Below are 20,976 nucleotides of genomic sequence, written 5' to 3'. Positions count from 1 at the left end.
GTGTGTGATGTCCTTAGGTTAGTTAGGTTTAAGTAGTTAAAAGTTCTAGGGGACTGATGACCTCAGACGTTAAGTCCCATAGTGCTCAGAGCCATTTGAACCTTTTTTTTTTTTTGTCAAATGTATTGCAGCTGGAGATCTACGTCAATTCACGAGTCTACAGGTCTATGAGTACACACGTCTACGAGTCTACATGGTTCAAGTAACTTTAAGGAAATTTGTGGTAAGGTTTATGGGACAAAACTGCTGAGGTCATCGGTCCCTAAGCTTACGTCCCTCCAAACGACGGGCCACATGGGGCTCTCCTTCAGCTGGTGCTGGCCTCCTACTCCGGAGGCTTACAGCTCGAGGCTGGTGCCGTGCAGCCATACAACCATCATCGCATGTGCAGGCAAACTCTTTTTCGCCTGCGTCTGCTCGTGTGTGCAGTCATCACCGCTGCTGAGAGCCATATAATACATCCTGAGCCCACGACGCAATTCTGCACGCCTCTACCCGCTGAGTCCTGGGTTGCTGGGCAGTCTTTACTCTGCATTAGTGAGCTGCCACGTGCTGCTTCAGTTGGCGTCCTTGCAGAACTGCAGCCTCCAACACCACCAGCTCGATATTTCAACCTGTCTGGCTGCCCGCTGCCAGTGGCAACTCCTATGAGCGTTGACTCCTCTGAGTATTACCAAAGTTGTTATAGTTGGTAAACAATAAATAAATGTTTCAGTAATCATATTCCCATGACAAGACGTCAGACGAGCAGCAATGGTCCACTCACCGCTCCACCTTTACCCCGCCCTGAGTGGTTGACTACTATCATCCAGACCTCCAATCACCCCGTTCCACTGCCCGTCATAGAGGCATGGCACCGCAGCCTGTATAAAATTAGAACTTGATTTACAGCATACTGCGGTGCTTCCTCTGCGTACGTGCTTCCAGTACTCTGGAACAGAGCATAGCTTAATAGAAATGACTCGTGGAACAACAGCACGCGCTAGAAATTTGTAGAAACTTGAATATTTCGACCATAAAGGACGGCATCATGAGAGCTGGTAAATATAAATAAAACAGTTAACTGCATCAGTCACTTGTTTATCTAAAAATTATTGTTGTGCCTTTGTCCCGTACCGGCACAGGGCGGCATGGTTATGAACGGATTTGGCACGTTCGATTTAAGGAGTGACCGGGTATCCTTACTGTTGCCCCCAGTGACGTGATATGTGTACCGCAGCAGTCTGCGCGTAGATATGTGGAAGTGAGGAAGTGAGCGAAAGTTTTCTAAATGCTTGTGAATCGTGTAGCTGAGACGAGACTTAAGCAGCAGCCCGGTATTTATCTACTGGGATGTGGGAAACCGTGTAAAAACGTCATCGATGCTTACCGCACTCTGACCATCGTCGTTAATCCGCCTTGCAGTTTCAATCCGGGGCCAGCGCATTTCCCCCTCCCCGAAGCGGTGCTCTAAACGAGCCACTGTCCGGGCGGGTAACAAAAGAAATGCACTGAAGAGTAAAAATGGTCTGGAGCGCTTTGGGAAACTAAATAGATTTTAAAATTAAACTTCCTTTGTGACCGAAAACTAAAGTTCACGATACGTGTGCTTTACCAGTTTCACATTTTGTTAGTCAGATATGGACTCTTAATGCGAAAAGCATAAAAACTGTGAGGCAAACTCAGCTAGCAACGGACAGATAAATATTAGGAATTATTACGAAAGACAGGAAGATTCACTGGTGTGAAAACTTAAAAACTAAAATAACTTTCCCACGATGTCTCACTGAGGAGTAACGTAGCTCGATGAAACTTGAACCATGCATATAAGTAACTGCTACTGTTTCGTACAGAAGGTAACTGAAAGAGATACGCAGTGAGCCGAACGGAAACAACGCTTTTATTCTAAGAAAGTAGTTACAGTGAAGTCACCGCAGTTCATTGTGGTAGCCTGGACATTACAAAATGCGGGTACGGTTCTTAAAAGGGTGTGCGATCAACACGGACAGCAATGCATGCTCTGCAACGCGCTTCCACGGTTGGTAAGAAGTTCTCGTGATAGTCAGTTCCATTCCTCTGCCGGCTGGATGGCCCTCGGTGCATGGGGACGTGCTACAGAACGTCTCTGTTACGCATGCCACACGCACTCGATGGCAAACGGGCAGAGTAGCCCATTCGCCGACTGTCATATCGTTCCAAGAGTTCTTCCTCCTCCGCATGCGGTCGCACAGTGTCATCCATAAAAATGAACAAGGGCCGAATGCACCCTCGAAAAGACGCACATGGGGAAGAGGTGCCACTGACCGGTACGCGTACCGAGTTGAAAGATTTGGTGGTAAGTCTGCCCGTGCAACATCATAACACCTGGACTATCAAACGACAGTGTTGGACGTACCATAATATGGCGAGAGCTGGGAACATGTAATGCACCCAGGAACAGAGACGAACACGATCTTATGGTGGTCCAGGCATTACGGTGTTGGGAGACATAATGTTTCGTGGGCGCATTGACCTCCAGATTTTTGAACACTGTATACACACCGCTCAGCATTATTGTGACACTGTATCCCTTTCTCACGTGTTTCTTTTCAAGGATGCGTTCGAACCTCACTTCATTTTTATTGGTGTCAGTGTGCAACCGCATCGAATTGCGCATGTGGAGGAGCTATCGGAACTAGAGGATATTCGGCAAATGGACTGCCCTACCTGTTACCCCGATTTATATCTTACCGAGCACGTGTGAGATGCTTTCGGAAGATGTATTACACCACGCCTACATGCATCATCGTGTTCGTCAGGATAGAGATCAGGCGCGGTGGGCGTTGTGAAAATGAAAAGTAATTAAGTTGGAATGGACGCTGTTTATACATGTAACGATGGTACATGGGTGCCTACGTAGGGCTGAGCAGCCCCAGGAGGGGTTGCCTTCTGTTCATCAGGAGGTTTGAGGAGAGAGGCAGAAGAGCGATTTTTCGGGGCCGAGGTCTGAAGCTAAGAGCGCGGAGCTGTTTCCAAGCCGCCCTCGCCGCTCTTTCTCTGCATCGTCTAAGTTTCATTGAGCTATATTAAATGGCAGTGACACATTCTGCGAAACTTACTTTTGTCCTGAACGTCTGCACATCATTGTAGATAAATGGATGCGTTAACAGACTTGAGTGAAAGGCGTAGTTATAAGCGTAATGAAAATGAGCTGGAGGTGCCCGCTGCAACCAATCGAATGTGCGTTGGATTCCAAGAGATAAGAAAAGATGGAGACGATGGCCTAATCGATGATGAATAGATCACATCAGAGGCAACACTATTACGTATAGTGCAAGGCCATTATATATACAAGGGACAATATTAAAAATTTAGGGTGTGTTAGTATAGAATAACTAGAATAAAACAATCAGTACAACGTTTGCCCAATTTTAATGGTTACAGAGATTCAGCTCCTTACAGAAATTAGTTTTCATTTCACGTGTTGGTACTCCATTTGCAATAGGTTTATTTATCTATTGTCATGTTTTGTTTTGAAGTTGAAGTTGCAAAGCTGTGCTTGGGTTTATAAATTAAATTTTCCCACTTTGATTGTGATTTCTTATCCAATTCAACTGCATCGTTTAAGCATTCCGCACTTATTTACTAATCAGCTGTCATAAAACAACACTAAGACGACCTCAGACGAGCTGTTATCGCGAGACTTGGAATGTGCACTCAAGTAGGAAATAGAATTTATGAAAATCAACCTTGAACTTATTCATTTGCTTTAATTTAATACCTTGTCTGTGTATTTGTTTGGATTACATTGTAATAGATGTAACCACTAAAAACTGGACATACGTTATGTCTAATTTTTTATTCGAATTTATTTTTACTACTGAATCGTAGAATATTCGTTATTACTCCTAAAGGACCATGTGGAGGAGACCCTTGTACAAATGGCTGACAATGGAGACGATGTTAAATGAAAATACTGAGCTAAATAAACCGGCTGCTGAAAAACTGAACATTGCAGAAAAATATCGTAAACGATTACAGCCTATTTTTACATCCGATATTCAAGAAGACATTCTTTCGTTTAATTAAGCATAAATATACAGGACAAACCCGAACTCCGCCAAAAAAACTCAGAGGATATTCAGGAATACTTTCTGAGTATTTTATTAAAAGGAACATGTGATCTCCTGTACCTCGTTACAGAATTATGAAATGTATTCGCAATTTTCAAATACGGTACCGCAGCAGCTATAGAGTTTACTGGAAACAAAGAAAATTTGTGACGAGAATTGTCCCTTTCCGCGAGCAGTCGCCTTAACAACTTTGGCTATCTGAGCACAGTTTACGGACACCTCAGAAAAACCCAAGTGTTCCATTATCTGCTTCCCACAGTGCTCGCATAATTATGTGTTTCCTGCTCAGGGAGTGACTTATTTAGTTTTCTCGATGCATTTTATTTGCTGACCATCGGACTGCAGCGGATTTGCTGGCAGATCTGCAGTCTATATTATGCAATGATCAAACGTTTTGTGAATTGTCCCACGTTTTTAACAAGATTTTGGGGAGATGTTTTTAATGTTTCAACAGGGTGGCTGGTTCACCCAAACTTTTTGTAAGTGGTCAGCCAGTCACCTTTCCCTGTGCTGTTCTTTTAGCTCTTCTGTGTTTTGTTTCCCGTCTGTTTTAATTTCTCGATAAGCTATCTTGCCTCCTCATTGGTTTTAGTGCATGTGAGAGTGCCTGTGCGATAGAGTACTTGTGTGGTCATGTGCATGCGTGTACGACAGTTTTCGTTCATATCCACATTCGTTTATTTGAATCATTGTCAGGGCGCTGATAACCTCGCCGTTGGGCGCCCATAAGTACCCAAACCACACACAGTTTTCTCGTCAGGTTGCCTCGGCTTTGGCATGAAATACATTAGTGCAGTGTCTGTATTTGACAGTGTCTGTGAAGTTCGATGCAGACACTACACTAATGTATTACATTTCGTTTGATTTCTTAGTAGGATTTACGATTGTATCTGTATTGTATTAAAAACTCGTGCACTGCGGAGCAAATTTGGACGGTAAGCACTGTTTGTATTGTTTCGAAAAGATCTTATTCCATTTAGTCACGGTACTTGATACTGCAATACGAAGTCATGCTCAGTTATTCTTCACCCTCAAGCTTGCATGCAGTACTGCGTGAGTTTTGTTTTTCCTGTAGTGTTAGTTGTATGCCGCCGCGCGGGATTAGCAGAGCGGTCTGGCGTTGCAGTCATGGATTGTGCGGCTGGTCCCGGCGGAGGTTCGAGTCCTCCCTCGGGCATGGGTGTGTGTGTTTGTCCTTAGGTTAAGTAGTGTGTAAGCTTAGGGACTGATGACCTTAGCAGTTAAGTCCCATAAGATTTCACACACATTTGAACATTTTGAGTTGTATGCCCGCGCCGACCAAATGCAACGAACAAAATGAAGAAGGAAAGAAATTGTTAGCACCGCTGCCTTCAATATGAAAGGACCAGTGCTCGATTCCCAGTACCTCCCTGGATTTTTCTGAGGTCCAGTACGGGGCCCACTGTTCCCTTGTGAGCCCAGATGAGGATACAGTGACATCATCAGTGTTCATGTACGGTAAAGACGGCTGGAGGGGTTGGTAACTAGCTCAACTCACGTCCCACGATCATAGGTCGCCCCTCGTACAGCCTCGTAGGTAACAGTTGGCCAGTCGGAACAAGTGTAAGGCTTAATCTTTGAGTGGTGTTTACGCATAAATGGAATTGCTGTGTAACGAGTCACCGGAGACCAACAAGCCCCTCACAAAAATTCCCAGAAAAGATCCCTGAACAATGTCCGTAGTTTTGTAAATGGGTTTCGGGTTCACTCCATATAATGAAAGTGAAGCTTTTATATAAGCGGATTAACATTCTCTCTGCCACAAGGCCAGCCACCAGCTAACGTCATAGTCTGCCAAGAGCAGTCGTGCTTCCATTGCTTCCTGGTTCAGCTAGCCTCGTTACATATTTCAACAACACTTCATGGCTAGCTGTTCGCCTAGTAGTGAGCAGGCAACATGGACTAGAAGATAGAAGTTGTAAACTGTTTGGAGACAGTCTTGAACATAAGGCAGCCAATTACTGGGTACTCTCTGAAATGCAGTAAACAAGGTATCAGATAAATTACGATAAAAACTTAGGGAACCAAGACGAAATAGAATTTATAATGATATAGCCATAAACCCTTCTGTTTCGACGCAATATAGCTTTGAACATCTATGATATGACGTTCATTGCGCGAAAATATGTTGTGGTTGCTTATAATTTTTCGGGTATCTCCGTCCTGATAAGCATGTACAGACAGAGGCTTCAAAATGGTTCAAATGGCTCTGAGCACTATTGGACTTAACATCTGAGGTCATCAGTCCTATAGAACTTAGGACTACTTAAGCCTAACTAACCTAAGGACATCACACACATCCATGCCCCCGGCAGGATTCGAACCTGCGACCCTAGCGGTCGCGCGGCTCCGGACTGAAGTGCCTAGAATCGCTCGGCCACAACGGCCGACACAGACAGAGGCACGGAAACAAAGCAAATGTTATTTAAGTGAACAGCATTCACGATTCAGAGCACTGAACTTCCAAAACACGGTATTTTTATTTTGCTGTTCGCTTGGTCCCTGTCGACGTTTGCCGGCCGCGGTGGTTTCGTGGTTCTAGGCGCGCAGTCCGGAACCGTGCGACTGCTACGGTCGCAGGTTCGAATCCTGCCTCGGGCACGGATGTGTGTCATGTCCTTAGGTTAGTTAGGTTTAAGTAGTTCTAAGTTCTAGGGGACTGATGACCACAGCAGTTGAGTCCCATAGTGCTCAGAGCCATTTGAACCTGTCGACGTTTGACTGTTTTCCTGTTCAGTAAACCGCATTATTTGAACATTGCTTTTACTTCTGTTTTCTTGGGTATGCTCTCTCAGTCTCCCTCCCTCCCTCCCTCCCTCCCTCTCCATCCTCCCCCCCCCCCCCCACCATTTCTCTCTCTCTCTCTCTCGCTCTCTCTCTCGTGCAATGTGTGTGTGTGTGTGTGTGTGTGTGTGTGTGTGTGTGTGCAACGAAACTATGGTTAAAATCTACTTTTGCTAACTTGCCAAAGAATTTCAAAAAAACATATGATGTTGTAGACGACACGCTATACAACCATTTAAGTAAAGTCCTACAAAATTACCTTTTAGAGACAAAGGTAATGATTACGATAAATATAAAATATTTTACACTTAATTTTCGTTCAGAAATAATCCCGTAAAACATGTTTTATTTTCCAGGCCTGAAAAAAGGTGACCCACGGGCAAGGGCACAAAAGCACTGAAACATGTGTGGGCAATGAGAAGAGATCGTACTGTTTGTACAAGCACGCAGAACAAAATTTTTATAAGTTAGTCTTCAAACACGGCTGTTGTTATAGCATAAAAACGCAAATGGTGATAGAATTTTTGGAACATTGTCCTTTGGAAAACACAGCGATTGATAAAATCATATCAAAATTCTTTCAATAAGAAATAATATTAACCAAATAGTGGTATTATGACCAGTTAACTGGCGCAGTCGACCTGCGATATAGCGTTCTCTCTCTTCTCATCACGGCTCATTTTCGTTTTGAAGGCATGCCGACAGTATGGCTTACCTTACCTCAGCGAGCAGTATAGATGATCTGCAGAATCGGGTTACTAATGCATTTGATAGCATTCTTGATGTACCTAGAATGATAGCAAGACTAAAGTAATCAACGCAACACCGTTCCGTAAGTTTAACTGTTATGGCTGGAAAGTGTTTCGAACTGATAGTTTGAAATGTTGATGTGATAGAAGCATGAAAATGTCATCTTTCGATCGTGTGGATAGCTATTGTCCAGAAATTAGAGGTTTTCAGGCAGTATGATTTTGCTCCCTTGGCCCCTGACACATCCATTTCAATTTATTCCATTATTTATCTGAAACACTGAGTATCCTCTACAAATTGCTTATCAGAAAGTTCTTCTTGTTCTGTAACACACTATTGTTTCTTCCAGTTCCATTCATGGCTGGAGCATGGGAAAAAATACTGCATCTACACACGTACTATTACTGATACAACATTGGCTCCGTGATTTTCATGGAGCAGCAAAAATTGCCAAATTCTTCCATTCTTCCTTCAGTTCTTAAATGTATATTTGTGAGCATTTAAACCTCATTTTCAAACGGCTTACCGTTTCAGGTTTCGCATTATTTCTGTTACACTCTGCAGGCTCACTAATGAGCCTATGACCAATCATACCTCTTGTCTTCCAGTACGCATGATATTTTGTGTTGCTCTAGCCGCAAAATGGTCTCTCACATTCGAGCTGTATTCCAGAATTGTTCGTACAAATGTTCCGTAGACGATTTACTTTGAAAAACTGAGGTTTCCCAGTATACTACCACAGACTCAAAGCGTGCCACTTGCTTACCCACAATGCAAACTACATGCTCATTTTCTTTCGCATGCTCAATCATTTTGCTTTCTTGATGTTAATACTGCCTCTAGTTCTGACTCATTGTCAACACAGTGTTGCTACTACATTCTTATGCACACTGCCTGCACCTCACTATCTATCCATCGCCTGCTCCTCTCTCTGTACACCTCCTCCTGTCTCCTCCCCCCTCATTCCATCCCCTCCTCTCCCCCTCTGTCTGTCCATCTCCTCCTCCCTCTTTCACTCTCGACGTTATCACCCCCACGCCAATAGGAGGCTGGTAGGTCTTACCACCACAGTATTTCTTTCCAGATCTGTAACTAATATATGTACCAAATTTAATTGACACCGTTCCAGAGGTTTAGGATGAGCTCTTTACCATGACTTTGCACGCGTGTGTACATTTCAAATACATTTCACATATATTTAACGTATTTCATGCCTATTTTTACACGTATTTCAGCTGTATCTTTACCAAACTTCGTCCTGCAGTTTCATTTTCACCCATCTCGATGTTAATTGCTTCATATGTTCTGAGCTATGTGTCGTACAAATACATAATTTTGCAGGTACGTCCAGTGGTATATGTATCTACCGCCTGCGAAATGTGTTGCGAATGGAGTTAGGAGTAAGGAAGTCATAAATTAAAACGTTATGTCTGATGAGGCAGTTTTTCACGCATCTCAATGTTTACGACTTCATGTCTCTTGAACTTTGTGTCGTAAAATGATATAAAATGCTAGTAAATTCAGTAGTATATGTGAATATTGTCCGCAAAATGTGTTGTGAATAAAGTTAAGAGTAAATAAGTAATACACTGAAGAGCCAAAGAAACTGATACAGCTAGCTAATATAACGTAGGGCCCCCGCGAGTACGTAAAAGTGACGCAACATGACGTGGCATGGATTTGACTAATGTCTGAAGTAGTGATGGAGGGAATTGACAACATGAATTCTGCAGGGCTGTCCATAAATCCGTAAGAGTAAGAGATTTCTTCCGAACAACACGTTGCGCCGGCCGCGGTGGTCTCGCGGTTCTAGGCGCGCAGTCCGGAACCGTGCGACTGCTACGGTCGCAGGTTCGAATCCTGCCTCGGGCATGGATGTGTGTGATGTCCTTAGGTTAGTTAGGTTTAAGTAGTTCTAAGTTCTAGGGGACTAATGACCACAGCAGTTGAGTCCCATAGTGCTCAGAGCCATTTGAACCATTTTTTGAACAACACGTTGCAAGACATCCCAGATATGCTCAGTAATGTTCATGTCTGGGGAGTTTGGTGGCCAGCGGAACTGTTTAAGCTCAGAAGAGTGTTCCTGGAGCCACTCTGTAGCAATTCTGGACGTGTGGGGCGTCGTATTGCCCTGCTGGAATTGTCCAAGTCCGTCAGAATGCACAATTCACATGAATGGATGCTTACGTACTTGTCACCTGCAGGGGTCCCAAATCACTCCAAACTGCACAGTCCCACACCATTACAGAGCCTCCACCAGCACACCATTACAGAGCCTCCACCAGCTTGAACAGTTCACTGCTGACATGCAGGGCCCAAGGATTCATGAGGTTGTCTTCATACCCGTAAACGTCCATCCGCTCGATACAATTTGACACGAGACTCGTCCGACCACGCAAGATGTTTCCAGTCATCAACAGTCCCATGTCGGTGTTGACGGGCCCAGGGGAGGCGTAAAGCTTTTTGTCGTACAGTCATGAAGGGTACACGAGTGGGCCTTCGCCTCCGAAAGCCCATATCGGTGACATTTCGTTGAATGGTACGCACGCTGACACTTGTTGATGGCCCAGCGTTGCACTTCTATCACGTTGAATGAGTCTCTTTAGTCGTCGTTGTTCCCTTTCTTGCAGGATCTTTTTTAGGGCGCGCCCATGTCGGAGATTTGATGTTTCATCGGATTCCTGACATTCACGGTACGCTCGTGAAATAGTCGTACGGGGAAATCCGCACCTCATCGCTACCTAGGAGATGTTGTGGCCATCGGTCGTGCACCGACTATAACACCACGTTCAAACTCATTTAAATCTTGATAACCTGCCATTGTACAAGCAGTAACCGATGTAACAGCTGCGCCAGACACTTGTCTTGTATAGGCGTTGCCATCCGCAGCGTCGCATTCTGCCTGTTTACGTATATCTGTATTTGAATGCGCATGCCTATACCAGTTTCTTTGGCACTTCAATGTAAATTATAAGCTCGTGCATCATGAGGCAGTTTTACTGCATGAACAGCGAAAATGTAGTAGACGACACAATTTTTTTCCTTTCATCATAGTTTGAGGTTGTCAACGAGAAAAAGTTTCGTAAAGGTTTGTAATTATGTGTAAAGTTTATCGAAAGTCATTAAGTATTATATGAATAAAATATGGGTATTCATACATCGTAGGTTGCACTATTTTTCACCCCCAAACTCAACCCCTTTGATAGATAGTTGGTTCTTACCCCGACAGCGATTCCTTCCAGACAGTAAGTGATACTTGTTCCAAGTTTAATTCAGCTAGGTCAAGTCGTTTAGAAGACGTGGAACCGTTCATACATAGACCCATTTTTATAATGAGTATAGATGTAGATTAATCTTGTTAATTTCTAAGTGTATTGTTGAATTTCTCTAAGTAAAAGTGTAAACTCGACTGGGGTCAGCGCGCTGCTCTCAGTTTTTCTGGCCTGAGGACGCTACTACTCGGTCAAGTAGTTATCAATTGAGATCACGAGGCTGAGTGCAACCCGTTCCAGTCTTTCCGCCAAGGAAAAGTCCCTGGAAAAACCGGGTATCGCACCTGGGTCCTCCGCATGGCAGTCGGCTGCGCTGATGACGTAGCTGCAGAGGTGAACTTGTTTTCTTCAAGTAGCGCCTTATAAATAATCATCTTTAAAAAAAATGTATATCTACAAGTGGCATACATCTCGATCCTGCAGCTGTAATTCTGCTCTGGAAGCAACGTCGGTTTCTTGAAACTGAAATGTTGAATAACCGGTTTAACATTACAGTTGCAAAGAATTATGCTTTATGACGTTCTATTTGTCATTAGTTTATTTTAAATTCGGTATTCATGGCCTTTGCTTGAATTTCGTGTTAACAAACCTGGGAGAGTACTTGACAGGAAGAACGCTACGTCTTTCTTAGAATGTTAATTTACTCCGATGTTACATCCGTTAAATCAAAGTACTTCAGGCCGGTAAGCGCATTACTAATTTGAATGTTGTTGTGCACTATCGGGATCATAGATCCTTCACTCCCATATAGTCTATGAGGTCTCATGTCTAAAACGTACTCTGGACGTTATTTTCGCAAACGAAGTTTCAAAGCATGTTGTGCACGTTGCCTTCCTCCGTAAAAACTGTGATGCAAAAATTAAACACGAAAGAAAGCAACAGTCAGTAATCAAATGTGAATGTAAAAACTACTTTATCTTTCTAGTTATTCGCTTGTCCTTTATCATGCTGTCCAAAGCTGTGTTGCCTCTGCATGCCATTTCGCTATCTACATCCACATCTACATGGGTACTCTGCAATTCACACTAAGTGCCTGGCAGAGGGTTCATCGAACCATTTTCATATTACTTCTCTACCATTCCACTCTCGAATGGCGCGTGGCAAAAGGGGCATCTAAATCTTTCCGTTAGAGCTCTGATTTGTCTTATTTTACTACGATGATCATTTCTCCCTACACAGGTGGGTATCAACAAAATATTTTCGCATTCGGAAGAGAAATTTAATAATTGAAATTTCGTAAATATATCTCGTCGCGAAGAAAACCGTCTTTGTTTCAGTGACTGCCACCCCAACTTGCGTATCATACAGGGTGTTTCAAAAATGACCGATATATTTGAAACGGCAATAAAAACAAAACGAGCAGCGATAGAAATACACCGTTTGTTGCAATATGCTTGGGACAACAGTACATTTTCAGGCGGACAAACTTTCGAAATTACAGTAGTTACAATTTTCAACAACAGATGGCGCTGCAAGTGATGTGAAAGATATAGAAGACAACACAGCCTGTGAGTGCGTCATTCTGTACGTCGTCTTTCTGCTGTAAGCGTGTGCTGTTCACAACGTGCAAGTGTGCTGTGGACAACATGGTTTATTCCTTAGAACAAAGGATTTTTCTGGTGTTGGAATTCCACCGCCTAGAACACAGTGTTGTTGCAACAAGACGAAGTTTTCAACGGAGGTTTAATGTAACCAAAGGACCGAAAAGAGATACAATAAAGGATCTGTTTGAAAAATTTCAACGGACTGGGAACGTGACGGATGAACGTGTTGGAAAGGTAGGGCGACCGTGTACACCAACCACAGAGGGCAACGCGCAGCTAGTGCAGCAGGTGTTCCAACAGCGGCCTCGGGTTTCCGTTCGCCGTGTTGCAGCTGCGGTCCAAATGACGCCAGCGTCCACGTATCGTCTCATGCGCCAGAGTTTACACCTCTATCCATACAAAATTCAAACGCGGCAACCCCTCAGCGCCGCTACCATTGCTGCACGAGAGACATTCGCTAACGATATAGTGCACAGGATTGATGACGGCATTATGCGTGTGGGCAGCATTTGGTTTACTGACGAAGCTTATTTTTACCTGGACGGCTTCGTCAATAAACAGAACTGGTGCATATGGGGAACCAAAAAGCCCCATGTTGCAGTCCCATCGTCCCTGCATCCTCAAAAAGTACTGGTCTGGGCCGCCATTTCTTCCAAAGGAATCATTGGCCCATTTTTCAGATCCGAAACGATTACTGCATCACGCTATCTGGACATTCTTCGTGAATTTGTGGCGGTACAAACTGCCATAGACGACACTGCGAACACCTCGTGGTTTATGCAAGATGGTGCCCGGCCACATCGCATGGCCGACGTCTTTAATTTCCTGAATGAATATTTCGATGATCGTGTGATTGCTTTGGGCTATCCGAAACATACAGGAGGTAGCGTGGATTGGCCTCCCTATTCGCCAGACATGAATCCCTGTGACTTCTTTCTGTGGGGACACTTGAAAGACCAGGTGTACCGCCAGAATCAAGAAACAATTGAACAGCTGAAGCAGCACATCTCATCTGCATGTGAAGCTATTCCGCCAGACACGTTGACAAAGGTTTCGGGTAATTTCATTCAGAGACTACGCCATATTATTGCCACGCATGGTGGATATGTGGAAAATATCGTACTATAGAGTTTCCCAGACCGCAGCGCCATCTGTTGTTGACAATTGTAACTACTGTAATTTCGAAAGTTTGTCTGCCTGAAAATGTACTGTTGTCCCAAGCATATTGCAGCAAACGGTGTATTTCTATCGCTGCTCGTTTAGTTTGTATTGCCGTTTCAAATATACCGGTCATTTTTGAAACACCCTGTATCAGTGACACTTTCACCCCTATTGCGCGATAACACGAAACGAGCTGTCCTTCTTTGCGCTTTTTCGATGTCCTCCGTCATTCCTACCTAGTAAGGATCCCACACCGTGCAGCAATATTCCAGCAGAGGACGGACAAGTGTAATGTAGGCTGTCTCTTTAGTGTGTTTGTCGCATCTTCTAAGTGTTCTGCCAACAAAGCGCAGTCTTTGTTTCGCCTTCCTTACAATATTATCTATGTGGTCCAATTTAAGTTGCTCGTAATTGTAATTTCTAGGTATTTAGTCGAATTGAGAGCCCTTAGATTTGTGCGATTCATCGTATACTCAAAATATATCGGATTTCTTTTAGTACCCACGTGGATGACCTCGCACTTTCCTTTGTTTAGTGCTAATTGCCACTTTTCACGCCATTCAGAAATTCTCTCTAGATCATTTTGTAATTGGAACTGATCGTCTGCTGATTTTACTAGAAGGTAAATTATAGCACCATCTACAAAGAATCTAAGGGGGCTCCTCAGATTATCACCTAGATTATTTATGTAAATCAGGAACAACAGAGGGCTTATGACACTACCTTGCGGAACGCCAGATATCACTTCTGTTCTACTCGTTGATTTACCGTCTATCAGGAACAACAGAGGGCTTATGACACTACCTTGCGGAACGCCAGATATCACTTCTGTTCTACTCGTTGATTTACCGTCTATCACTACGAACTGTGACCTCTCTGAGAGGAAATCACGAATCCAGTCACACAACTGAGACGATATTCCATATGCACTCAATTTGATTAATAGTCGATTGTGAGGAACGGTATCAAAAGCCTTCTGGAAATCTAAGAATATGGAATAGATCTGAGATCCCTTGTCGACAGCACTCATTACTTCATGGGAATAAAGAGCTAACTGTGTTGCACAAGAACGATATTTTCTGAATCCGTGTTAGTTATGTATCAATAAGTCATTTTCTTCAAGGTGATTCATGATGTTCGAGTACAGTGTTGTTGTTGTGGTCTTCAGTCCTGAGACTGGTTTGATGCAGCTCTCCATGCTACTCTATTCTGTGCCAGCTTCTTCATCTCCCAGAACCCACTGCAACCCACATCCTTCTGAATCTGCTTAGTGTAGTCATCTCTTGGTCTCCCTCTACGATTTTTACCCTCTACGCTGCCCTCCAATACTAAATTGGTGATCCCTTGATGCCTCAGAACATGTGCTACCAACCGATCCCTTCTTCTGGTCAAGTTGTGCCACAAACTTCTCTTCTCCCCAATCCTGTTCAATACTTCCTCATTAGTTATGTGATCTACCCCTTTAATCTTCAGCATTCTTCTGTAGCACCACATTTCGAAAGCTTCTATTCTCTTCTTGTCCAAACTATTTATCGTCCATGTTTCACTTCCATACGTGGCTACACTCCATACAAATACTTTCAGAAATGACTTCCTGACACTTAAATCTATACTCGATGTTAACAAATTTCTCTTTTTCAGAAACGCTTTCCTTGCCATTGCCAGTCTACATTTTATATCCTCTCTACTTCGACCATCATCAGTTATTTTGCTCCCCAAATAGCAAAACACCTTTACTACTTTAAGTGTCTCATTTCCTAATCTAATACCCTCAACATCACCCGACTTAATTCGACTACATTCCATTATCCTCGTTTTGCTTTTGTTTATGTTCATCTTATATCCTCCTTTCAAGACACTATCCATTCCGTTCAACTGCTCTTCCAAGTCCTTTGCTGTCTCTGACAGAATTAAAATGTCATCGGCGAACCTCAAAGTTTTTATTTCTTCTCCATGGATTTTAATACCTACTCCAAATTTTTCTTTTGTTTCCTTTACTGCTTTCTCAATATACAGATTGAATAACATCGGGGAGAGGCTATAACCCTGTCTTACTCCCTTCCCAACCACTGCTTCCCTTTCATGTCCCTCGACTCTTACAACTGCCATCTGGTTTCTGTACAAATTGTAAATAGCCTTTCGCTCCCTATACTTTACCCCTGCCACCTTCAGAAATTGAAAGAGAGTATTCCAGTGAACAGTGTCAAAAGCTTTCTCTAAGTCTACAAATGCTAGAAACGTAGGTTTGCCCTTCCTTATCTAGCTTCTAAGATAAGTCGTAGGGTCAGTATTTCCTCACGTGTTCCAACATTTCTACGGACTCCAAACTGATCATCCCCGAGGTCGGCTTCTAGTAGTTTTTCCATTCGTCTGTAAAGAATTCGTGTTAGTATTTTGCAGCTGTGACTTATTAAACTGATAGTTCGGTAATTTTCACATCTGTCAACACTTGCTTTCTTTGGGATTGGAATTATTATATTCTTCTTTAAGTCTGAGGGTATTTCGCCTGTCTCATACATCTTGCTCACCAGATGGTAGAGTTTTGTCAGGACTGGCTCTCTCAAGGCAGTCAGTAGTTCCAATGGAATGTTGTCTACTCCGGGGGCCTTGTTTCGACTCAGGTCTTTCAGTGCTCTGTCAAACTCTACACGCAGTATCGTATCTCCCATTTTGTCTTCATCTACATCCTCTTCCTTTTCCATAATATTGTCCTCAAGTACATCAACCTTGTATAGACACTCTATATACTCCTTCCACCTTTCTGCTTTCCCTTCTTTGCTTAGAACTGGGTTTCCATCTGAGCTCTTGATGTTCTTACAAGTGGTTCTCTTATCTCCAAAGGTCTCTTTAATTTTCCTGTAGGCAGTATCTATCTTACCCCTAGTGAGATAATCCTCTACAACAGTATATACTCCAAAATCCTACTGTAAATTGAGTTCAGTGATATGGGTCTGTAATTCAATGGTTTACTCCTATTTCCTTTCTTGAATATTGGTGTGACCTGTGCTTCTTTAGCCCGCATCTCGTGGTCGTACGGCAGCGTTCTCGCTTCCTCCGCCCGGGTTGCCGGGTTCGATTCCCGGCGGGGTCAGGGATTTTCTCTGACTCGTGATGGCTGGGTGTTGTGTGATGTCGTTAGGTTAGTTAGGTTTAAGTAGTCCTAAGTTTTAGTAGACTGATGACCATAGATGTTAAGTCCCATAGTGCTCAGAGCCATTTGAACCATTTTGTGCTTCTTTCCAGTCCTTAGGAGCAGACCTTCCGTCAAGTGAGTGGTTTTATATGATTTGCTAAGAAAGGTGCTATTGTGTCTGCATGCTCTGAAAGGAACCTGATTGGTATACCATCTGGACCGGAAGACTTGCCTTTCTTAAGTGATCTGAGTTGTTTCGCAACATCTAAGATATTTACTTTTATGTCACTCATGCTAACAGCTGTTCTGGTTTCGAATTCTAGAATATTTACTTCATCTTCTTTCGTGAAGGAATTACGGAAAACTGTATTTAGTAACTCCGCTGTTGTGGCACCATCATCAGTAACATTTCCATCGCTATCGCGCAGTGACGGTATTGATTGTTTTTTGCCACTGGTGTACTTTACATACGACCAGAATCTCTGGGTTTTCTACCAGATTTTGAGACAATGTTTCATTGTGGAAACTATTAAAAGCATCTCGCATTGACGTCCGCACTAAATTTCGAGATACCGTGAAACTTAGCCAATCTCGGAGATTTTACGTTCTTCTGAATTTGGCATGCTTTTTTCGTTGCTTCTGCAACAGTGTTCTGACGTGTTTAGTGTACCATGGTTATTAACTTATGCGGTATGAATCTATCTATTGCTGTCGATACTGTATCTTTGAACTGGAGCCATATCTTATATAATTAGCTTGGAAGGAATGGAGACTCTCTCTTAGGAAGGCATCAAGCGAATTTTTATCTGCTGTTTTAAATAGATGTATTTGCATTTATTTTAAGTGATTTTTGGTTGATTTACGGTACTAGTGAAAACAGTGAATACTCAGAAGATAAGATGTGTTCTACATAACACGTAACGTGATCTTTCTTTAATGTCCATGCTCCATTTTGTCGAGAAGAAAGTGATTCTGAATATTTGTTAACTGCTGTCAAATTTTCGTTAAACTAAAGATTAGAAAGCAGTGAAAGCACTTCTAGGAATCGTCACTTGTACTCATCTTCTTAAAGCATGGTTTACGATGTTGTTGGCATACATTGGCAGGTGAACGTACCGTGATTTAAATGTTAGTCCTCACTGGGAGATACTGTTCTCAGGTTCAGAAAACTTTTCTATCCTTTACGCACCTTAATAAAAATCTGTAATGCAATAAGTATTTTACAAACTGCTTCACTGTAACGTTAACCCTCTAATTGCTATTAAATGGAAAGACTTGCAGGCAGTGACTAAGACCTATGATAAATTGTAAGGTGGACACGAATGACATACCGTGGTATTTATGTCCGCAGGGTGCTGTGCAGCAGCCGACATGGATGACAGCGTCATAGTCCCGACAGCCAAGCGATGGAAGGCAGTTGTGGCCCAGGTAACTAACATGTTGTTTCTTAAGAAACTCCAACAAAAAATGTAGAATTATTGTCAGTTAAGAGAGAGGCAGATCATGGCCACAAGATAAGAGCCAGTTCTGTAAAACAACAGGGAACATCAGTGGTGAAAAAGTCAAAGGCAGTGAAGGAACTGTTTTATTTGACGAATGGGGCTACCAAATGTAATTACAAAGCACTGTAAGGAACAATATGGTTGTCAGTAGTGCTTTTATGTATCACCACAGCGCTCCTTGTTCGCCTTGTGTAGAAGCTGAAATTATTGATGCAACTTCTGCGGAAATCTGAAAGAAAAAAACGACGCACCTGGAAGGATTTATCCAAATGGGACGGTAGATGAGATTTATGGGTACGGACAAACAAATGATTACAATTTCAAAAAAATTGTATGATTTATTCAAGAGAAAGATCTTCACAAATTGAGAAAGTCAATAAATCTTTAGTCCATCTTTGGCCATTATGCAAGCACTTGGGTTGTTGGATGTCTTCCTGACGGATATGGAGTCAAATTCCGTCCAATGGATGAGTTAGAGCGTCAAAATCTCGAGCTGGTTGGAGGGCCCTGTCCACAATGCTCCAAACTTTCTCAGTTTGGGAGAGGTACGGCGACACCTTGCTGGTCAAGGTAGGGTTAGGCAAGCACGAAGACAAGCAGTAGAAACTCTAACCCTATGTGGGTGGGCATTATCATCCTGAAATATAAGCTAAGGATGGTTTGTCGTTAAGGACAACAAAACGGGGTATAGAATATCTTCGGCGTACCGCTGTGCTGTAAGGGTGCAGCGGATGACAGCCAAGGATTCCTGCTATGAAAAGAAGTGGCACCACAGACCATCACTCCCAGCAGTTGGGCCGTATGGCGGACGACAGCCAGGCTGGTATTCCACTGCTGTCCGGGCCGTCTCCAGACACGACTTCGTTGGCCATCGGGACTCCGTTCGAAACGGAATTCCATTTAGTAGTGCCTCAGCTAATCACATACATCATCTTTGTCACAATCATAACAGATGCCGTGAATTTTCCACAGGCAATCAACTCCTGCAGGTAGGCCACCTAATATACCAACAAAACAATAAGTGTCGACCATCCCACTTCTTATACGTAGACAGTGAACAAGGTTATGACTGTCGACAATCAGGAGTGATGGTCTGGGGTGCCATTCCTTCTCTTAGCAGGGCCCCTTTGGTTGTCATGCGCTGCACCCTAACAGTACAGCGATACGTTGACGATATCCTACTCCCCTACATTTCCTGTAACAAAGTGTTTGAAGTCACGCTGGTACGTTCTGTTGCTGTGTGTTTCCATTCCATGATTAATGTGATTTGACGAGAAGTAATTAAATGAGCTCTAACATGGAAAGTAAGCGTTTCCGGACACATGTCCACATAACATATTTTCTTTCTTTGTATGTGAGGAATGTTTCCTGAAAGTTTGGCCGTACGTTTTTGTAACACCCTGTATATGAGGTGTTATTGAGTTAATGATTTATTTGTCGCGGTCATCGGCGATCAGGTGGCGTTCATAATAATTATGTGTGCAACCTGTATTATGACTCTGCAGGCAGTAAGTGTGCTGACTTTAGAGGGGAAGAGTGTTTGTAACTGTCATTCTAGAACCATGTCACCCGTGCAACTAGGTACTCATGTTGAACAGCTTCATCCGTTTGAATGGGGCGGCATTGTGCACCTATGGGGGGCAACGTATCGATGGCGTGTCGCTGCTTTCAGCAGTGATCTTTGGAACACTCCTTTGGACATGGTTCTGGACTTGCACGTAGTACAGACGCACGCCTAGATCGACGCCTCGTGCGAGCAGCAGTGGCCAACTGAACACCATCCAGGAGCGAAATCTGGTTACCAGAGACCACCGCTCGGATCACGTGTGCCTCTGGCCAGGCTACGACTAACACCACGACGCCGGCAAGCATAGCTACTCTGGTATCGTGAAAGAACTGACTGCAGAGTGGAATGGAACTCTGTTGTCTTCGGTCATGAGAGTACATTCTGTCTGTGTACTAGTGATGAACGTAGACGCGGTCAGCTGCCTATTCCAGATCGCATTCGCTCACGACACTCAGATTTCACGCTGTAGATCTCCGTCAGCTACATCTTGCGGTCGCGTTTAGTGTATCTCCGGGGTGAAGCAATCGGTGCCCGCTGCATTGCACATGCTGTTATTCCCGTGCTGCTGTCATTTCCTAGACGGGGAAATGATGTGTTTTTTTTTCATTAGATCAATGCACGTCCACATTGGCTGCTGGAACGCAACGTGCTCTGCTCTTCTTGGTGTCAAAAAACTGCCTTGGCCAACAGTATCACCAGATCTCTCGCCAATTTAACACGTGTCGTGCGTGATGAAGCGGAAACATACTCGTTCTCCAGAGCTTGCAAGAACCATTTCCGAACTGGAACAAAAGGCGCAAGATGCTCAGGACAACCTACTGCAGGGTGCCATTCGTTACCTTTATGTTCGTTGGCCTGCGAGAATACACGCCTGCGTTATTGCCAGAAGTGAAAGGGGGGAGGGGGGACAAGGATGGGAACCCTATGTACTAAAGTGACAGTCTGGACAGCTTATACTGTGATACTTGTCTGATTTGTTATCATATACTCCTAGAATGATGAGCTACCTGGCACATCATTCGTCAATAAACAGACCTTGTCCTTGACGGTGCAGCATTTTTTTTTCGGGCAGTGTGCTTTCAGTGCGGTATGAATACGAAGATAAACGGAAGTGATAAATCAAACGAAATACAATTACTCCGTAACAAGGC

The 20,976-nt window shown here is 43.5% G+C and overlaps 1 protein-coding gene across 3 annotated transcripts in view; it reads left to right on the top strand.

The window, feature by feature from the left end:
• The window catches only part of LOC126298025 (facilitated trehalose transporter Tret1-2 homolog), a 335,996-nt gene that overhangs the window by 164,009 nt on the left and 151,011 nt on the right, over window positions 1-20,976 (top strand). For all 3 annotated transcript variants that reach the window (XM_049989346.1, XM_049989348.1, XM_049989347.1), the window contains one exon: window positions 18,108-18,184. In XM_049989346.1, coding sequence (XP_049845303.1) covers window positions 18,108-18,184 — 77 coding nt within the window. The remainder of the gene's footprint in view (window positions 1-18,107; window positions 18,185-20,976) is intronic.

The sequence above is a fragment of the Schistocerca gregaria genome, chromosome X (genome assembly GCF_023897955.1).
Source record: "Schistocerca gregaria isolate iqSchGreg1 chromosome X, iqSchGreg1.2, whole genome shotgun sequence".
Lineage (NCBI taxonomy): Eukaryota > Metazoa > Arthropoda > Insecta > Orthoptera > Acrididae > Schistocerca > Schistocerca gregaria.
This window is presented reverse-complemented; position numbering and strand designations above follow the sequence as displayed.